The sequence below is a fragment of the Hemicordylus capensis genome, chromosome 5 (genome assembly GCF_027244095.1).
Source record: "Hemicordylus capensis ecotype Gifberg chromosome 5, rHemCap1.1.pri, whole genome shotgun sequence".
NCBI classification, from domain to species: Eukaryota; Metazoa; Chordata; class Lepidosauria; order Squamata; family Cordylidae; genus Hemicordylus; species Hemicordylus capensis.
Window position 1 is genome coordinate 98,973,657 of NC_069661.1, and position 20,164 is coordinate 98,993,820.

At 42.9% G+C, this 20,164-nt stretch overlaps 1 protein-coding gene across 8 annotated transcripts in view; it reads left to right on the forward strand.

Moving 5' to 3' along the window:
- The window catches only part of CORIN (corin, serine peptidase), a 199,901-nt gene that overhangs the window by 147,015 nt on the left and 32,722 nt on the right, over positions 1–20,164 (forward strand). For all 8 annotated transcript variants that reach the window (XR_008308281.1, XR_008308282.1, XR_008308283.1 and 5 more), the window contains 3 exons: positions 7,157–7,270; positions 8,805–8,915; positions 18,159–18,288. Coding sequence is in view for 5 of the 8 variants with exons in the window: in XM_053254366.1 (XP_053110341.1) it covers positions 7,157–7,270; positions 8,805–8,915; positions 18,159–18,288 (355 nt within the window). In the remaining 3 variants the exon portion in view is untranslated. The remainder of the gene's footprint in view (positions 1–7,156; positions 7,271–8,804; positions 8,916–18,158; positions 18,289–20,164) is intronic.

Genomic DNA, 20,164 nt, shown 5'->3' on the forward strand with positions numbered 1-20,164 from the left:
GGACTAACATCAAAGTTCTTTGAACCTTATTTGTGTAGGTGATAGCATACTGGGCTCTATCTAGAGAAAGTTCAGAGTATTAACATCCTCTTGAAATCAAGAGGGCTTAAGCATTAAATTGCAAGCTGTAGACATCTTTTTTTTCTGTTGACTTTGTTCCTTCAGTGTAATTTGGCAAATACAACATTATTATATTAGGTCATTTAATAGTCTGTTATGAATGATGTCCTTTTTCCTGGGTCATTCATTACTCATGAGTTAATATAAATGAAGTTTTGTATATATTCCTTAGTAAATCTGGCCATCATGATGTGGCCCTGCCTCAAGCAAACTTAATTTAGGGTACCACATTTTGGAGATGTTTGGGACACACATTGACCTCTAAACAAGCATGGTGCCTCCTTGCACGACAGATGTCCAAATGAGCTTTCTGAAATAATGTATTTTGCCAGAATCCATCAGAACCTGCTGGACCATAAATTCGTATGGAATAGTCCATTCCAAAATTCCAATGAGATGGATTAATCCATTAAAATATCTTGGGTGTTTGCCCATATCACTTTACATGCTGATTTTAATGGCTACCTCATTATGTATGTTTGCCTTATATTGTCATCATACCCTTCGGATAGGATATACTAGAAATTAAAATTTAATGTCAGCCAGCTTTGTCATGAACTGCACTTGGTAGTTTATCATGATCAACAAAAGCAAAGACCAGCTGCAGAAAAAAGTTTATTCCTTCTGTCACATTTTGACAACAATATCTTTTTCAAGGATATTTTACTAGACTGGGAGAGAAGTTTCCTTTCTAAAATCTGAAGCTTAAGGTTTTGAAAAGGAAACTTCTCTCCCAAGCAGTCCAGTAAAATGTTTTTCAAGCAGTCCTTGAAAAAGATACAGTTATCCAAACACATCAGAAGGAATAAACCTTTTTCTGCAGCTGCTCTTGCTTTTGTTGTTTGCGGCCATCTCAGCTGACATTGTTCATCTATATCAATTCAGTTTCTCATGATCCAGTTAAATCTTAGGTGCAAGCACTGCAGCCAATGTTGGCTGCCCAGGAATGATCTGCATTTCCTCCAGGTCTCTATACACAATTGTACATGGGATTCATGCATCCATGTTTTTCTTCCCAGTGGTTATTTATTTATTTATTAATAAATTAAATATATTTATTTAATATATTTGCATCCTTCTTCTCTGTAAAATGTCTGAGATAGCTTACAAGATTTATAAACATGTAAGATACTTAGTGAAATACTTCACATTTAAAACAATAAATAAAAAAACTGCAGCAGCTGGAAGCAAAGCATAAAAAGGAATAAAATTCCAATTCAACATCAGCAATAGAAGGCCTTAAATACTGAGTTAAAAGCCACAGTGAATAAAAATGTATTTACTTGGCATCAACAAGTCATAACCACAGAACCAAATAGTCATAACCATTGCAGCATGCCCGCCAAAGTAGGGAGGGCATCCCACAACTTGGGTGCCACTATAGAAGAGGCTCATTCTCCAGTACCCAGAGAAGGACCTCTTCAGAAGATCTAACAGTAGAGTCAGATTGGTAGTGTCAGGACCTCCATCTGCCTCGAGCTCAAACTAGATGAGCTCTCTCTCTTCCCCCTCAGTAGCAGGCTGTGATGCTGAGGGACCTCACACAACAACCTCTGTCTACTGAAACAGAAGTGAAGCTGTCATTTGATGTTATTTGCCACTACCTACTATACTGCAGACAAAGTATGTGAGATTCCATCCTTCTGAGTCCCTGTATATATATTTATCTGCCTATTTGTCTGTATTACACTATATAATATACATATATTAGTAAATCAGATTACAATCCCCTCCACTTTGCATGTTTAGTTACTAATAATCAGAATCTCTTTTGACTCTGTGTACCAACTCTTAACTTTCTGTCTGTGGAATTAATTAGCATTTTTGATGCACCAGGAAGTTTGTGAAGCCAAAAGGCTTTTGTGTGTGCTATAAAAATGCTTTTCTTGCTCAACCATCAGTCGCTTGCTTAAGTAGTAAAACAGCCCATTCCTACATCTTGATGCTGAAATGAGCTACTTTAATTAGAGCTTTAAGGAGCAATCTGTATAAAATATGTAGAAAGATAAATATTTTATAGATCTGTGCTATGCCTTAATATCCTCCATATGGCAAACCAAGAATTTAATATCAAAAGACTGACACAGTTATGCAAGAGTTCATCTTGAATTTATTATAAAATCAGTCAACTGATTAAAGACACTTGGAGGAGACAGTGGCTATGTTTACTGAATAACGATGAGCTTCTGGAAAGGTGAATATCATTGTCAGAAAGTCAACATTCTTCTTTCTGCACCTATGCAGAACAGCATCTTGGAAAGTATGATGTATGATTATATCATAAATCATACCATGATTATATCATAAATCATACCATTATCATACCACATACCATTATATCATATCACAAAACCCATGAATATTCAGTCTCCAAGTTTTAGTGAAAGCAGAGGCATTCAACATCATTATTTCTGTCAATATTTAAATAGAAGTGATAAACACAGATTCAATCCTTCCAATTAAATTAGCCGAATGCACTACTTTTTACACCAGATTATACTCAGGGAAAGGTTGAAACAGGGGTGTTTTTATTTTAAAGAAAGAATTCTGAATAAGATACTTGCCACTGACCTGTGGCAACCAAATTATGAATGGATGTTCCAGCCACTCTTTCCTCTGTCTGGAACCTGGCAGCAGGAGTGGGAAGGAACTAGCCCCAGCAAAGATGCTGGGTGGGTGTGGAAGAAACACAGCACAAACCAGAAGAAACACTTGGGCAGGTGTGGTGGTGGGGAGAAACATGGTGGCAGTGAGAACCAGCCCCATACTGGGGAGGAATGCTGCCACTGTGGTGGGGGGAGGGGGACATAGGAACATAGGAAACTGCCATATACTGAGTCAGACCATTGGTCTATCTAGCTCAGTATTGTCTTCACAGACTGGCAGCGGCTTCTCCAAGGTTGCAGGCAGGAATCTCTCTGAGCCCTATCTTGGAGAAGCCAGGGAGGGAACTTGAAACCTTCTGTTCTTCCCAGAGCGGCTTCATCCCCTGAGGGGAATATCTTGCAGTGCTCACACATCAAGTCTCCCATTCAGATGCAACCAGGGCAGACCCTGCTTAGCTATGGGGACAAGTCATGCTTGCTGCCACAAGACCAGCTCTCCTCATACTCAGTGGTGGAAATAAGTTAATCTCCTTCCATCCCTGTCCCACAGCCAGCATGTAGCATTCCAGTCCCAGCCTTAGAGTTTCCTTTCTCTGCCACTCGTTGACATGATGGCATTCCTCCCTAATCACTGAGGATATTTCCTGCTGCCACCACGTTTCTTTCACCCACCCCACTGCTCACACCTGCTGAAATGGGGGTATTCCTCCCCACTTGTTGGGGCTAGAGGGAACAAGAATCAGCAAGGGCGATGAGGGGAGAAACACAGCAGGGGTGGGTGGAGATGGAGAGTGCTTCATTTGGGTGCCCCAGAGACAGTGGGGCACCGGACTTGTGCACAGATGTCCATGCAGAATAGAGCCTCTGCCTGAAACTGGATGGAAATTACTAGTTATATTATGGCCATTTTAGCTTTGCTCCTCAAGGCACTCTTGATTACCAGTCCTTGTTATTTAGGCAATTTGAATATGCTGGCTGACGTCCAGATTAGCATTATGTGGGTGCAACATTATTTTATTAATTTTATTTACATTTTATATCCAGCTCTTCCTCCAAGGAGTCCTTCTCCTTACAACAACCCTGTGAAGTAGGTTAGGTTGAGAGAGAAGTGACTGGCCCAGAGTCACCCAGCCAGTATCATGGCTGAATGGGAATTTGAACTTGGGTCTCTCCAGTCCTAGTCCAGCACTCTAAGCACTACACCACACTGGCATCCAGGCTAATTCTGTGCTGTTGCACAAGGTGGGGAGGGGCAAATTTTGCTGGGCTCCCCTTCCCTCTGAAGCCCAGTATACCTTCCAAAAATATATATCTCTGAGGGCTGTGCAACCCTCAATAACATTTTTCAGGAGGCACAGCGGGCTTCAAAGGGAACAGGAGATGAGTGAAAATTGCCCCTTTCCTTTCACGCAACAGAACTGCATTCATCTGGATGTCAGCACTGTTATACCATTGCAATGCTGATCTGGATGTCAGCCATTATTTTTTTAATCTGCATACAGAACATTAAATTGTGATAAGATGCAATTTAATGAGATGTAAGTTGGAGAGAAGAACTGGTCTTGTGGTAGCAAGCATGACTTGTCCTCTTAGCTAAGTAGGGTCCACCCTGGTTGCATATGAATGGGAGACTTGATGTGTGAGCACTGTAAGATATTCCCCTTAGGGGGTGTAGCCATTCTGGGAAGAGGAGAAGGTTTCAAGTCCTCTCCCTGGCTTCTCCAAGATAGGGCTGAGAAAGATTCCTGCCTGCAACCTTGGAGAATCCACTGCCAGTCTGTGAAGACAATACTGAGCTAGATAGACCTATGGCAGCTTCCTATGTAAGTAATATGCATAGAAGTCAATCTGTTTTTATTGTTCAGGTCTGCATTTGGTTGTAACTTAGTTTAACTACAAGATTCAAACCAACATTTGAGCATATGTTTGTTAAATTGAAGAACATCTCAAAATCATTTTCTGAATATAAGTGCTATTGTAAGTTATGTTTATGATACACATATATAAAGAAGAAGGTTATATATACATTCAAAGTCAAAGATCTGTAGGGATATATATCATGCCAACAATCAGTTGTTTGTGTTCTAACAATCTTTTCCTCTCTGTGTTGTTGAACCATCTGTAATAATAAGATAAACTGACTGATTTGTTATTGCAGCAAAATATACTGGCTAACATCCTAACTAATGAACCACTTGTGTAACAAGTGCTCTCGGGGGAAAATATAATGAAATTGTGTTGTTGCACTATCGCGCTCATGCGCAAAAGTTCCCATTAAAGCAAATGAAGTGTGCTGCAGGTTGCATAATTGTTATGTAAGAGCAAGCATGCTTATAGTTGTGCAGCACTAGTCTCGAATGGAGGTAATATTAAATGTAAAACAATAAAATGCAATGTAAAATAAAAACAATAAAAATGAATCCAATTGAAAATTAAAAACCCATCAGGTTATAATAAAATGCCTCTCTAAACAAGTAAGTTTTTAAGATATATTTTTTAAAAAAACTAATGGAGGGAGCATGGTGAAGCTCTTCTGGAAGGGCATTCCAGATCTGAGAGGCCATAAGTGAGAAGGCTCTGTCTCTTGTTCCCGCCAGCCGAATCTCAGTCAATGGCAGTTCTGTTAGCAGGGCACGAGATGATGAGCGAAGAGTCCTGACATATTCATATGGGCAAATACGATCCAACAGCTACTCCAGCCCCCAGCCAACTAAGAGTTGTTTTAATAATTTTTTTTTACCCCTCACAAGTTACTTGAGTCATGGAGGGCTTTAAAGGTCAAAACTAGTACTTTGAATCTCATCCAGAAGCAAACTGGCAGCCAGTGAATCTCAAGCAGGATGGGTGTAATACCAGAGGACTAGAGAACAGTAGTGGCTGGTGGGCCGAGGAGGTGGGTGGGCAGCGAGAGGCACCTTTTAAGCATAAATTAGTAGGTGCTTACCTCTGCTACTGCTGCTGCTGAAAGCTGCTCCAATCAGTGGCACACCACCCAGCACCTTCTGTGATGGGGGATTGGCTCTGCCACCCACCTGGTGGAGGCCATTTGCCTGCCCAGGAAATGGCCTCCATGCATGTGCGGAGGCCAGGTGAGTGGCAGAGCCACTCCCCTGTTGCAGGAAGTGCTGGGCGGTGTGCCTCTGCTCGGATCAGCTTTCAGCTGTAGCAGTAGCTGTGTCAGTAGTAGAGGTAAGCACCTCTCATTTATGCTTGAAGGTGCCTCTTGCTGCCGCCCCCTAGTGGTGTCTGCACTGGCCGCTACTGCTAGAAAAGTGACTAGCATCCACAAGCATCCTTGCGGCAGCATTTTGGACCAGCTGAAACTTCTGAACCATCTTCAAGGGCAGCCCCACATAAAGTGCATTGCAGCAATCCGATCTGGATATTTCTAGTGCATGACAGACTGAAGTCAGGTCTGACTTCTCCAAGTAGGGTTGCAGCTGAACACCAGCTGTAGCTAGGAAAAGGTACTCCTGCACACCGCCTTCACCTATGACTCCAAGGACAGCATCAGGTCCAGAAGCTACCAAGCTGTGAACTTGGTTTTTGAGGGGGAGCGTGACCCCAACAAAGGCCAGATTGAGCTTACCACTTGGAGAATCAGTTTTACCATTTCAGAGCACTTCTGTCTTATCTGGTTTAAATTTCAATCTCCTTGCCCCATCCAGTCCAGAACAGCCTGCAGACACTGGTTCAGGACATCCACTGCCTCCCTGGTATTAGCTGACTGTACTGATAGGTAGATTTAGGTATCATCAGCATTAAGGGTGTAAACAGAACAAAATTTGCCAGTTCAGTTTGAACCTTAACTGGTTCGCAGGTCGGTTCAGGGGTCTATTGGTAAAGGGTAATCTGGTGGTCATGTAAATGGCCTCCTTGCATGCCTGAGCTACTCTGTGGGAGGCCGGTGGGGGAGGGGTGGAGCTACCACCTCCCCTCTCCCCCAGAGCTGCCGATCCTTTTTTGTGAGTACTACTGACTCCCTTCCCACCTCCTCTAGGCCTAGGGAAGCCCCGCTGCACCTCACCGGATTCCCCTTTACCAGTAGACCTCTGAACCAGTCCATAGCGACCCAGTTTGAACTCAGACTGGCACCCCACTTAGAGGAGCCAGTTTGGTTCAAACTCAAGCTGTCCAAACCAGGCTGGTTCGATTCAAACCATGGTTCAAATCAAGTCGGCTCTCACATCCCTAATTGGCATATTGATGACACTGAAGTCCATACGCATAGACCTCTCCCAGTAGTTTCATGTAGACATTAAAGAACATAGGGTACAGAATAGAACCCTGTGGCACCCCATAGGCCAATGACCAAGGGGTGGAGCAGGCATTCTGCAGCACCACCTTTGCAACAGCTTTGCAATAGTGCAACATCCTTCCACAACTGCTTCGTTAGGATGTCAGCACTGTCTTTTATTTCTTAACTCCAGGTTGCAAAGAAAGAGGTCTTTGGGAATGTCCATCAAGCAAACTGTGTATCAAGCATACAATAATATGTGATGGTTTTCCAGACTGTCCTGACAAGGTGGATGAAAAAAATTGCTGTAAGTTGCCTGAATTGCACATGGTCTATACACCAGTATTAGCATTAACATTAAGAGAAACAAGGACACATGGTAGAACATGTCTGTTCTTGGCTACATGTTTTGATTTCACTCTTTTGTTCCTGTCATTGCTTATTTGTATCAGGGTTTCCTTCTAGCAGCACTTGTCTCTAAACTAGTGGAGCCAGACCAGGGGTAGCCCGTGTCCGGCTGCGGTGGCGGCCCTGCTCGCCCCGCCCCTACATCTGATGTCAGATGCCGGGGTTAGCCATGTCCCCGCATCTGACAATCAGGGGTCATGGTCTGGCTCCCAAACAGGGCCACACAACTCCTGTTCGGGAGTTCGATCCAGGCCAGCGCTGCATTCACAGCGTGGCCAGGAGTGGCTGATAAAGGCAGGGAGCGCTGTTTCTGGCCATGCTGCGAACACAGCGCAGGCCATCCAACTCCAGTGCCATTCGTGAGCTAGATTGGGGCTAGCACTGCGTTCGCAGCATGGGCAGAAGCGGTTCTCCCTGCCTTTAAGGCAGGGAAGAGCCGCTCCTAGCTGTGCTGCAAATGTAGCGCCAGCCATTTAACTCCCGAACGGGGCCCTATGATCCCACTCGGAGCTAAACCAGCACCCCCGCACCCACGTCTGACATCACATGCGGGGTGTGTGTTGGGGCTGTGAGCACGGCCCAGGTTCTTTGAGCCTGGTCACCCAGTGGTGGTTACGCCCCTGTGTCTCTATTACATCCTTTCTTGCTCTTTCCCCATATTTCTGTCCTTCATAATGGCTTCTTGTCTGGTGGGAGTGGGGGGAGGAAATGTGGCACAAATGGGTGGTCCCTGGTTTCTGCAGCTGGAAACTGACATCACAATGCTACAGAGAGGATTTGCAATCCAGTAGATTTATTTTTATGGGCTTTTTAAATAGGAGTAGTAGTTAAACTGTAGCAGCAATACTGAGTGATAACAAGATAGTAAAGATAGTGAAGGTATTTTCTGTTTTGTATCATAGATTAATTAATTGGGGTTGTTCAAAACATTGATGACAGAAATTCAGAATATGTATGCAACTTGCATGCAGCCCCCGAGTCATGTGTGGTGGTCCACAAGGGGCTCAACATGGTGCTTGCTTGGAACTAACTGCAAAATCAAGGAGTTGCGTGGCTAATGGGCAGTACTTTTATATAAATATCACAGGATGATACAGAGATGGTTGTAAGTATTCTGAGGCCCTGTTCCCTGTAGTCAGATAACTGGATCTCACTTGGACTAGCCCCTTGATCATGTGAACAAGCCAGAGATTGAAGCAACTCTGTTAAATAAGGCTTACTTATATGAAAACAAATTCCAAGGTTCACTCCTAATTAAGGGAACCCAACGATCATTCTCTGTGATCACCTCTATTCACCATCCTCTTCAACAGATATGGTTCAGCAAAGATGCAATTTTCTCTTCAAATCAGAACTTAACATATATATTTGTCAAAAGTGTTGGTTTTTTTATTCATAAATTTTGTTTTCTCTCATTTATATTTTGATGGCAGCATTTTGCAACAAAGATGAGGTGGCATGTGCCAACCATGACTGTGTGCCCCGTAAATGTTGGTGCGATGGGCAAATAGACTGTGCTGATAAATCAGATGAATGGAGCTGTGGTAAGTTTTAGCATCTGCACAATTGTCTAAAATTCATTTAGAGGGAGTGAGAAGATGGACTAATGGTCTGACTCAGTAGAAGGCAGCTTCCTATGTTCCGTGCTCTCAGTGCATAAGCCTAGTTAAAGATTTTTCTATGTTCCACTGAAATGAATTCTCACAGCAGAGTGCTCAGATTAAAAAAGCAAAACCCAAATGGAAGTTTCACATGGGCCACAGCAGTACTGGAGAAGGCCAAGAGGATGGTATCATGGCCAATCCTTCCTTTCTTCACCAGCAAATAATTAGATCCATTGTATGCAGAGTACTATTGAAGCCTATATATTTCTCTGCATAAGGCCTCTGCTGTATTAGTTAGTCAGATGCTGTGTCAGTTATTTTGAATGTAAGTTATATATTCATCCAGCAGTTCATTGAAAACAAATAATCTTTATTCAGAAGACTGGGAAACATATTATGAATAAATAAACCTTTCAAGTGAACTAAATAAGGGGTGGTGAAGCATTTGAAGGAAGAAACTAGCTTATGGAATGTTTTGAGAGAAGCAATTGCTAATAATAATGAAAGGAGGTTTGAGGAATTGGTTATCCATGATATGGCAGAGATTACAGCTGTTGTTGAAACCGAAATGACAAATAAGAAATGGGTTGACCGCATCAATAAAGTGTTTGGCGGTCTCTTGGATTCCTCCCAGATGACACATCAGAGACTGTGTTACCCGCATGGGAACCAGTTAAACCTAACCAGATAAAAATGCTGATAAATATGTTAATACCCAATAAAGCTCAAGGGAAGAACATGCTCCCTTCGGAGATATTGAAAGAGTTTATAAATTGGTGGTTCCCTGTTCTAGCCAAGTTATTTATGTACGTAAATGCTACGGGACACATACTCCAAGGATGGAAACTTGCTGTGAGATATCCTATTTACAAAAGGGATAAATTATCTCCACTGAAGTAGCATCCAATTCAATTAGTGGATATCAGATCTAAACTTTATGCTGATCTATTCCTATAAAAATTAAATGATTGGATTTCTACAAATCAAATCTGAATTGAGAGCAAGCAGGTTTTAGGAATAGCTATCCAGCTATTGACTGTTGTTACACCATAGACTGGTTCACACGACCAGGGGCTACCTAGATTTGCATGATTGTCAGAACTCACACATTTTCTTACAGCTCAGGTTGCTCCCAGCAGGGCTGCCCAGCTTTTGTACCCATGTTTTCATTGAGGGTGGCGAAGAAGAAAGCCCTCCTACCCTGATCATTTTAACGTGAGCCTGCCCGGTGATCCTCCCTGGGTTACCAGTACACACCCTGCCCACACCCCCATGGCAGTCATAGAGACCTGGGCCCACAGTGGTCATCAGCAAAGGAAGCACTAGCATAATCTATGCTCCTGAAGCTGAAACAGCCTATGCAGAGCTGCATCTGCCTCCTGCTCCTTTGTGGCCAATGGGAGGGCAACTGCTGACATCATGAGGCTTTTCTAGACTGCCGGCACTGCAAAGCATGCTGAGAAGGCATATGGTCCCTTGGAGGACCTTCCATGGAGGGGCGGAGCTTGCAGCTGCCAATTACAGCACGGAAGCCCTCAGCAGTCATTGTGTGGTGGCTGGGTTAGCAGAGCCCAGCCAAGGTGCTGCTCTTATGCTGCTGACAGGGAGCACCTCACCTGGGCTCCTGCTCACTTCCAAATGGTCGTGTGAACAGTCCTCATGTATCTTTTGGTTGATAAATATGCGCAAGGCCATGTATATATAGCATTCATTGATCTTTTGTCCACATTTGATACAATGAGTAGGGCCACTTGTGCAGCAAATTACACAGCTTGAATGTCAAACCAGGCCTGATGATTCAGTAATTGTCTCAGGATACTTTGATTAGGGATGTAAATATGGTCTAATAAACTAAATGTTCACACTATTGAAGTCTTATTGTTGGTCAGCTCTAATTAAAAAAACAACCACCCTCCCCTTAGAGGGAAAAAGAGTTTACAGCTCGAGTTGTAAACCTACCCTTCCCATTAATAACCACATTGAATGTGCGTACTGCACTATGAAGTTCTATTTTACTGCCATTTTTATGGAAATATGTCACATTTTGGTATTATTAGCAACATCACATAGGTTATCACAGGTTTGGGCAACTAACTACAAATGTTTGAAGGCAGTAAATAGGAAGACAGAATGCCTGATGAAGCAATTGATCCAGATCATTTAAACATTTTCTGAAATTGCTAACCAGTAAGGCTCATCTTAATGGTTAAATGTTTAATTTAAATGTCTAGTGTTTAACATCTCAAATAGATAGTAAAGGTATATTGTCCAAGGAGATTTTAACTTTGTAGTGGATGAAACAAGGGTGCTTGTTATTACCAGTGCTTTTCAATTTTTATGTCAGTGAGTTGATATAACATTTTGTTCGCGCCACAATGTCCTTTTATACCCAGGGTATAAGGGTATTGAGTGTTTAATCTTACAGTTTTCTTCTTCACATTTTAAATGTATTATTGATCATTCAGAAACAGAACTAAAGAGATAATTGCTCAGAAAAGCCTCTTTCCAAGCTATATTTTCTAGGCCTGTGCAAATTCGGATTTTATCTGAAATTGCCCAAAATAGCTAAAAATCAGCAAAATCCAGATCAGTAAATTTGGGATTAATTCTGAAATATCAAAATTAATTTCAGAATTAGCAAAATGGAAAAGGATTTTTCCCCATTGAGGTGAAAGGGGATTAAAAAAAAATCACTAAATCTCACCAGTTGGTCCTGGAGCCTTGAAACTTGCCACACATGTGGGGAAGGAGGTCAGGAACCCCAGGAGTGAATCAAAACATAATTGGCCAATCCCTTGATTTTTGGTGATTTTTAATTCTTGGCTTGTTTCAAGTCAGAACTTTACAAAAACCTCTGAAACTGAAGATCCTCCTTGGTCCATCATTCCACCAACATGTGGAGGAATCTGCCTTCATGAAAAGGGGTAACAGCATGCCCCCTTTGCTCCCACTCTTATATTTCTGGAATGGATAGGCATACAGTTATGGAATCTGGCACACATTATTTCCACATTGGCGAGGCTCTGTAATTTTTTTCAAAGCTGGGTCAATCCATTTTTGAATTTTTTCCCCTTTAAAAATGGCTAAAAAATGTGAAATCTGGCTTGTTTCAAGCCAGCACCTAGCAAAAACATCTGAATCTGAAGCCCTCCCAAGGACCATCATTCCACCCCTCATGTGGAGGAACAAGGACATGCATTTGATTTTATATTAATTTTTGTCTTCCCCATTGTAAAACCATTGCAATTGTCTTCCCCATTGCACATTTTTGTCTTCCCCATTGCACAGTCAGTAAAAGTGAAAGTACTTTGAATGGTTATGATTTTGTGGTGAATTTCTCACTTTCCCTTCTAGCCATTAAGGGATTAAAAGGTGTGAAGTCCTATTAGTATTGAGGTGCATACTAATAGCTGCTGCCATAAATTTTTCAACTTTGACAGTAATAGAGGAATCCCAATCTGATGCTAGTAAAGTAATATGAAACTCATCAGATCTGCCCAGATAGCTATGAGTGTAGCTATGAGCGCGCAGCCGGTGGGGTGGGGGGTGAGATGAGCAGGCCTCCTACTGCCCATGGCACTGGTGGGCAGAGCGAGAACGGTCGCTGAGCCTGACCGTTCAGCTCAGTGGCCTCTGAGAACTGTAAGGTGCTCCAGTGTGTCTGCACAGTTAGAATATAGTGTCGCAAGCCCGTGATGTCACCACCTTTCATAAGGCATCCCAAGGTGGTTTACAAAAGTTAAAATACAATAAAAGTTCATAAAAATCACATTTAAAACCTTAAAATCAGTTAAACAGTAAAGATCATGAAACACCAAAAAAACAACCACCATAAAAAGAGATAAACAGAAGCAGGAAAGCTGAGAAACCTGGCAGCCCCTAAGGGGTAAAATCCTGAACAATGAAAAAGGTCTTTAATTGTTTTTCAAAAACAGCCGCAGATGTCAAAAAGTAGATATTCACTGGAAGAGCATTCCAGAGGTTGGGCTGGGGGGTGGGGACAATAGAGAAGGCCCTGTTCCACATGCATGACAATTTAGCCACTTGCCATTCACGGCCGCTTCAGCCGCCCGCTGTTTGCCATTCTAGCTGCCCACCTCTTGGTTGCGGCTGCAGCAGCCATTCTGGCTGCCTGCCCATTGGTCGCAGCTGCTCTGGCCATCCACCCGCCGGTCGCAGCTGCCCACCTGCCGGGCCCACCTGCCATTCGTGGCTACCATTTGCAGCTGCCCATTGGCTGGGCCTGCTCGCTGGTTGCTGCCGCTCTGGGTGGCCACCTGCCGGGGCTGCTCACCTGTCCACCAGCTGCCTGTCTTTTCCCTGCTCCCCCCTGGCGGCCAGCCATTCGCCGGGCTGCTGCTTCTCCTACCCCCTTGGTCCCTCATTGCTAATTGGCAGCTCTCTCATGAGAGCTGCCATGTATGGGATTAGCGATGGGTGCGCCTAAGAGAATTAAATATGGGCTATGGGATGGAGACTGCCTTGGTCGGCCTGATGGATAATCTCCAGCTGGGAATTTACAGAGGAAGTGTGACTCTGTTGGTCCTTTTGGACCTCTCGGTGGCTTTCGATACTATCGACCATAGTATCCTTCTGGAGCGTCTGAGGGGGTTGGGAGTGAGAGGCACTGCTCTGCAGTGGTTCCGCTCCTACCTCTCAGGCAGGTTCCAGATCATGTCGCTTGGATACTGTTGTTCTTCAAAATCTCAAATTTGTATGGTGTCCCTCAGGGCTCCAAATTGTCTCCGATATTGTTTAACATCTACATGAAACCACTTGGAGAGATCATCAGGAGATTTGGTGTGGGGTGTTATCAGTATGCTGATGACACCCAAATCTATTTCTCCATGTCAGCATCATCGGGAGAGGGCATAACCTCCCTAAATGCCTGTCTGGAGTCGATAATGGGCTGGATGAGGGATAACAAACTGAGACTGAATCCAGATAAGACGGAGGTACTCATTGTGCGGGGACGAAATTCGGGAAACGATTTTGATCTGCCTGTTCTGGATGGGGTCACACTTCCCCAGAAGGAACAGTTACGCAGTCTGGGGGTGCTTTTGGATCCAAGTCTCTTCCTGGTGTCCCAGATTGAGGCAGTGGCCAGAGGTGCCATCTATCAGCTTCAGCTGATACGCCAGCTGCATTCATTTCTTGACCTCAAAATAGTGGTACATCTGCTGTTAACCTCCTGATTTGATTACTTTAATGTGCTCTATGTGGGGCTGCCCTTGTATGTAGTCCAGAAACTACAGTTGGTTCAGAATGAGGCAGCCAGGCTGGTCTCTGGGTCATCTAGGAGAGACCATATTACTAATGTATTGAAGGAGTTACACTGGCTGCCAATATGTTTCCAAGCAAAATACAAGGTGTTAGTTATAACCTATAAAGCCCTAAACAGCTTGGGTCCTGGGTATTTAAGAGAACGTCTTCTTCCTTATAAACCCCACCGCCCATTGAGATCATCTGGAGAGGTCCGTCTGCAGCTGCCACCGGCTCGTCTGGTGGCTACTCAGGGACAGGCCTTCTCCGTTGCTGCCACAAGGCTTTGGAATGCATTCCCTAGTGAAATAAGAGCCTCCCCATCTCTGATAATTTTTAAAAAGTCTTTAAAGATGCATCTGTTCACCCAGGCTTTTAACTGATGCTGTTTTGATTGTTTTAAATGTTGTGTTTTAAATTTATTGTTTTTGTTTTTAACTAATGTTTTAATGTTATTTTTATCTTGTTGTAAACCACCCAGAGACACAAGTTTTGGGCGGTATAAAATGTGTTAAATAAATAAATAAATAGAAGAATTAAATATATAGATAACCGGCACCTTGAATTGGATCTGGAAACAAATTGGCAGCCAGTGCACCCCTTTCAAAATAGGTGCAATATACTCTGAGAGAGCAGTTCCAGAGAGAACCCTGGCAGCTGCTTTCTGTACCAACTGAAGTTTCCGAATATTCTTCAAGGGCAATCCCATGTAGAGTACATTGCAGTAATCCAGCCGTGGGGTGACTAAGGCATGGGTAACTGTGGCCAGATCTGCCTTCTGGAGAAAGGCTGGTGCACTAGCCAAAACTGTTCAAAAGCACCTCTGGCTACCACCTCCACCTGATTTTCCAAAAGGAAAGCTGGGTCCAACAACACCCCCTAGCTGTGCACTTGCTCTATCCTGGTGAGTACAACCCCATCTAGAGCTGGTTGAATCACCCTATCCCAACTTGCAGCACCACCTCCATCTTGTCTAGATTTAACCCTAGTTTGCTGGCCTACATCCAGCCCATCACCGCCTTCACCCTCTGGTTCAGTACGTCAACTGCTTCCTTAGGATCTGATGTCAGAGAAAGGTAGAGTTGCATATTGATGACACATACCTCCTGATGACCTCTCCCAGTGGTTTCATTTAGATGTTAAACAGCTTGGTGGACAATAGTGAGCCTGGCCAGAGGCCAAGTTGTTGAGCAAAAGTTCCCCATCACCACGGCATCCTTCTGGAACCTCCTCCCAAGAAAGGACTGGAACCACTCCAATGCACCACCCCCGATCCCTATACTTGAGAGGCGGCCCAGAAGGATGCCATGGCCAATGTTATAGAATGCTGCTGAGAGGTCCAGCAGAGCCAACTGGGACACACTCCCCCTGTCTAGTTCGTAGGTCATCCACCAAGGCAGTTTCAGTCCCAAACTCAGGGAGAGAGCCAGATTGAAAAGGGTCTAGATTTTTTAATTTTTTTCTTCTTCTTTAACATGAACTTTATTAAAGACATTTCCCCCCAAATCAAGATAAAACAGAACTGTTAAACAGAAAATATACAAAAATAATGACTACATAATGAGGGGAAAGCGTTTTTGGATGTAAATAGTATCAGACAAAGAATGAGCTCAAATTTGAGAAACAAGAGAAAGGTAAAAACATAACAATAACTGTAGCAAATAAGAAAGATACACATTTGTACCTAGGAGGTACATACTCACTTGTTGTTCTTGGTATTTTTTTTTTTTAAATAAAAACTTTATTAGAACAAAATTTACACTGCAGAACAAAATTGATCTAAACACAATCAGCAAAACATACAACAAACCCCAATTCATCAGTCCATCCACATTCTATTGATGTCTGGGGCAAGAAAACAACCGTAATTCTCCCAATTGGTCTAAAGAAGGAAATCTAACCAGATTACATTAAAAGAGTTAATAATAATATGGGTTAACTTTTCTGAAATCGTGATATGCCATAAGTTCTTGTACCAGATATCCATCAACATGTTTTGATTTTTCCAGTGCTTGGTTGTAGCTAACCTGGCAGCAGTTATCATAATCACTACTAATTTTTTTGATGACACATCTGAATTGACCCAAGAAAATATATTTACTAATGCCAGCTGGGGTTTTATCATTACATCCCAATTAATCACTTTGGGTGTATTCCAGTTATCGTTATGTCTATAATATTGCAGTATGGCATTACCGAGTATTGTTACAATATTGGGTTTGTCCAGAATTACCGGGTTTAGCTGCCAAATTGGCAAGAATTTCTCAGCCTTCATGAACTTGAAAGATGGTGAAACCAGGGCATGATCTGATAGTCTTATAGATCCAATATCAGCAGAGGTTATTGATAATTTTGAGATATCATTAATATCAGCAACCTTGAAGAAGCTGCTGCCAGTCTGTGTAGACAATAATGAGCGAGATGGGCCTATGGTCTGACTCCGTATATGTTAGCTTCCTATGTTCCTAGATACCACATGCTCTATCACCTTGCTTAAAAAGGGAAACAGGCCAGTAGTTATCAAAGTTGGAGGAATCAAGGTAGGGCTTTTTAAATAGTGAACTTACCACTGCCTGCTTGAGGCTTGATGGCATCTTCCCTTCCCTTCCCTTCCCTTTGTGAAGCATTAATAATTGGCTACAAACACCTACCTGTTCCTTCCTGGGAAGATTTTACTAGCCATGAAGGGCAGGGGTCCAGAGCGCATGCTGTTGCCTGCACAATGCCTAGGATCTTGTTCACTTCTTCAGGCTGCACTAACTGAAAAGAATCCATCACAACTGGACCAGGCACAGTTGCCGAGGCACATATCCTGGAATTTCCAAAATCCTGGAGTCCAAACTGGCCCAGATGTGAACAACATTATCTGCAAAGTGACATGCAAACGGGTCACAGCGGGCTGCTGATGGTTCTTCCCTCATCACAAGGTGGCCTTCTATTATATGGAATGTTATGAGATCTTCCCTCAAGGAGAGCTGAGGGAAACACGCTGTGACACACCAGTGAGAATGCTCCCTGATGGTTCAATACTGTAAGGTTTACAAGATACATAGCTGGAGCTTGGAGTAAAGCTGTGGGTAGAGCTGTATAAGAATATAGCATTTTGTAAGCTATTGTGTTGTGACCAGTAGAGGGTACTAAAATATGCTTTGCTTCACAAATATTTTACTGATCTAATTAACCACTTCAGAATTAAGGCAGTAGTCAGCATGGGCATGGATGGAGACATCACATCTCCTAAGATTCACTTTGTCCACATGGGGATATACTGTATAAGGAGGTCCCAGCCTGAGTAATTGACTTAAGTAGAATATTCAGCATCTTTATGCCCAGTGATTTGTGGACGCCTTCTGAGACACCTTCCTGCCTGCCCAGAAATTTGAGTTTGGCAGATTTAGATGCTTCTTCTCATGTACAGCAGGCCAAGCTACCTCAGGTGAAGAGTTCATGCTGGGTCAGTTTGGTCATTTGTATGTGCCAGTGCAACAGCTTGTATCATAAGGTACAAAGATAGGATGAAATGATGGTCTTTATAAATCCACAATATTTTCAATGGCGCCAGCATAGCATAGTGGTTAGAGTGTTGGACTAGGACCAGAAAGACCTGAGTTCGAATCCCCATTCATCCATGAAACTCACTGGGTGACTCTGGGCCTGTCACTTCTCTCTCAGTCTAACTTACCTCACAGGGTTGTTGTGAGGATAACGATAAGCAGGTACACTGCTCTGAGCTCCTCAGAGGAAGAGTGGGATATAAATGTAATAAATAAATAAATAAATAAAAATAAAATAAATAAAATTAGCTGACACATTGGACTGTGAATCAAGTGATGCGAAATCAAATTATACAGATGCATGGGTAAACCAGCTCTTAGTCCTCTAATGACATGTTAAAGTTGCATTTTCCTTTTGTCTTCTCAGTGACACTGTCTAAAAACAGGAGCTCCTTGATGTTACTGACTGTTCACAAGTCGGCTACCAATTACCATGTATGTGCTGATGAATGGGAAGAAAATTTAAGTCATTTGGCATGCAGACAAATGGGTTTAGGGTAAGGTCAGTAGTTTGTAGCATTGATAAATTTTCTGACAATGGGTGTGGGTACAGTTGGTTGAATCTGTGACATTCTTTTAATCAGCAAAGTCTTGGGAGATGTGTTTTGGGTGATATAAAAATATGTTTGATGATGTTGATGATGATGTTTTTTCCATGGAGCAAATGGCAGCTTTGTGGAGGGGGGGGAATGTTTTGGGTTTAAAAAAAACATGGAGGAAAGATGGTATTCTACATAATCTGCTGCTGCAATGATGTGCTAGACTGAGTCAGCCATACAGATAATGTAGCCCATATTGTTATCATATTCTGGCCCTTCAACACATAATGTGAGAATGTTGCTCAGTTGTAAATGCACAAGGGATACCACCGGCTCATATGTTCCGCAGCATTAAAAGTGCTTCTTTTAAGTATAAAAAGTGGGCCCAGTAAGATCCTGTGTAGCTCTTTCTCCTCCTATCTTTTTCCAGTCCAAAACTGCCCTCCCGAAGCTGCCTCTTCACCTATAAAGGGAAATCTGGGGGCCTCATCCTTCTCCGTTTGTTCCAGGGTACATTATGCTTTTAAAAACTGCAGAGGAAGAAATCACAGATCTCTGAGCCTGAGCCTTGTGCTTCCTCTTTCCATGCTTCTGATATAATGTCTGGGTCCATTCAGAAGAATGCTAGCCCATCGTCCCTTTTACACATATTAAGGCTCGAGCCCCATTGTGAACACCCCTGCCTCAACATAATTCTAGGACGTGCCGACGCATTCTCTGCATGTCCTTTAATTGTGTGTGAGGGTGATTATCTGAGTCACCCCTCTACATGTGCTGCAAAACCCAGGGTTTTGAACGGAGTCCCCAGTTCTGAACATTGGGGTCATCATTATCACCAGCAGAGATCAGCAGGAAATAAGCTGCACTATGTCAGTTGCAGGCAAGGAACAGTTTATCATGTATGTGCAGAATATACTTGATGGCTCATGCAGAGGCAATAATTTAATGTGCAAAAAAATGCATGATGACTAAGACGTGAAGTCAACAGCATTCAAAGGGAGGACCTGAATCTAGTTCATTTTACCAGACCTATTGAAATTATTTCCTTCTGGTTGCCTGACAACAAGCTTTGATAAATGTGCTATTTGTACAGTCAAAGGCTTTAAATCATTGTAAGAGGGATTTAACTAAAGTTGAGATTTCAACTTTGAAGGCCTATAGAATTCAGTGTTGCCTCTTTAGAAACTTGGAGGCATTTAAGAGTTTTGCTCATGATTCTCTGGTTCCTTTCCCTGAAACTGTTCTTCAGAAATTTATTTATTGTAATAGCTGAGGAGGAGCACTCCTTAGAAAAGGTTACTTGATTTTGACATGGATCAAGTCTCACATCATTAATTTTTGGAGCTCAGCATTGGTCTTTGTGGGAGGAAAAGAAAGTCTAGCCACTTGAAACGTGTTTCTTTATTTTTCATTAAACAATCATTCAAGCATCTAAAACAAAAGCCTGTTCCATTCAAGGGTATGCAGTTAATAATTACAACAGTTCTGACAAACAGGGGTGTAACTATAATAGGGCAAGGGGAGACAGTTGTCTGGGGGCCCACTGCCTTGGCCTCCCCCAGAAGCAAGTCACATGACTGACTCCCCCAGCCACGCACCCACCCGGGCTTCCTTCAGTTTTATTCATCCTCCAAAATTGATGTGAGTGTTAAGACCTGGAGCTACCAGAACAGCATGTCTTTCTCTAGTACCATTAAATGACTTGCATCACCCACAATAATTTAGGATGATGTACTTCAGGAGCTTAGCTTCAGTGAGTGGGGGTGCATTTTAAAATCTTGTCTCTGGGCCCACTACAACCTTGCTACGCCCCTGCATCAGAAGAGCTTACAGC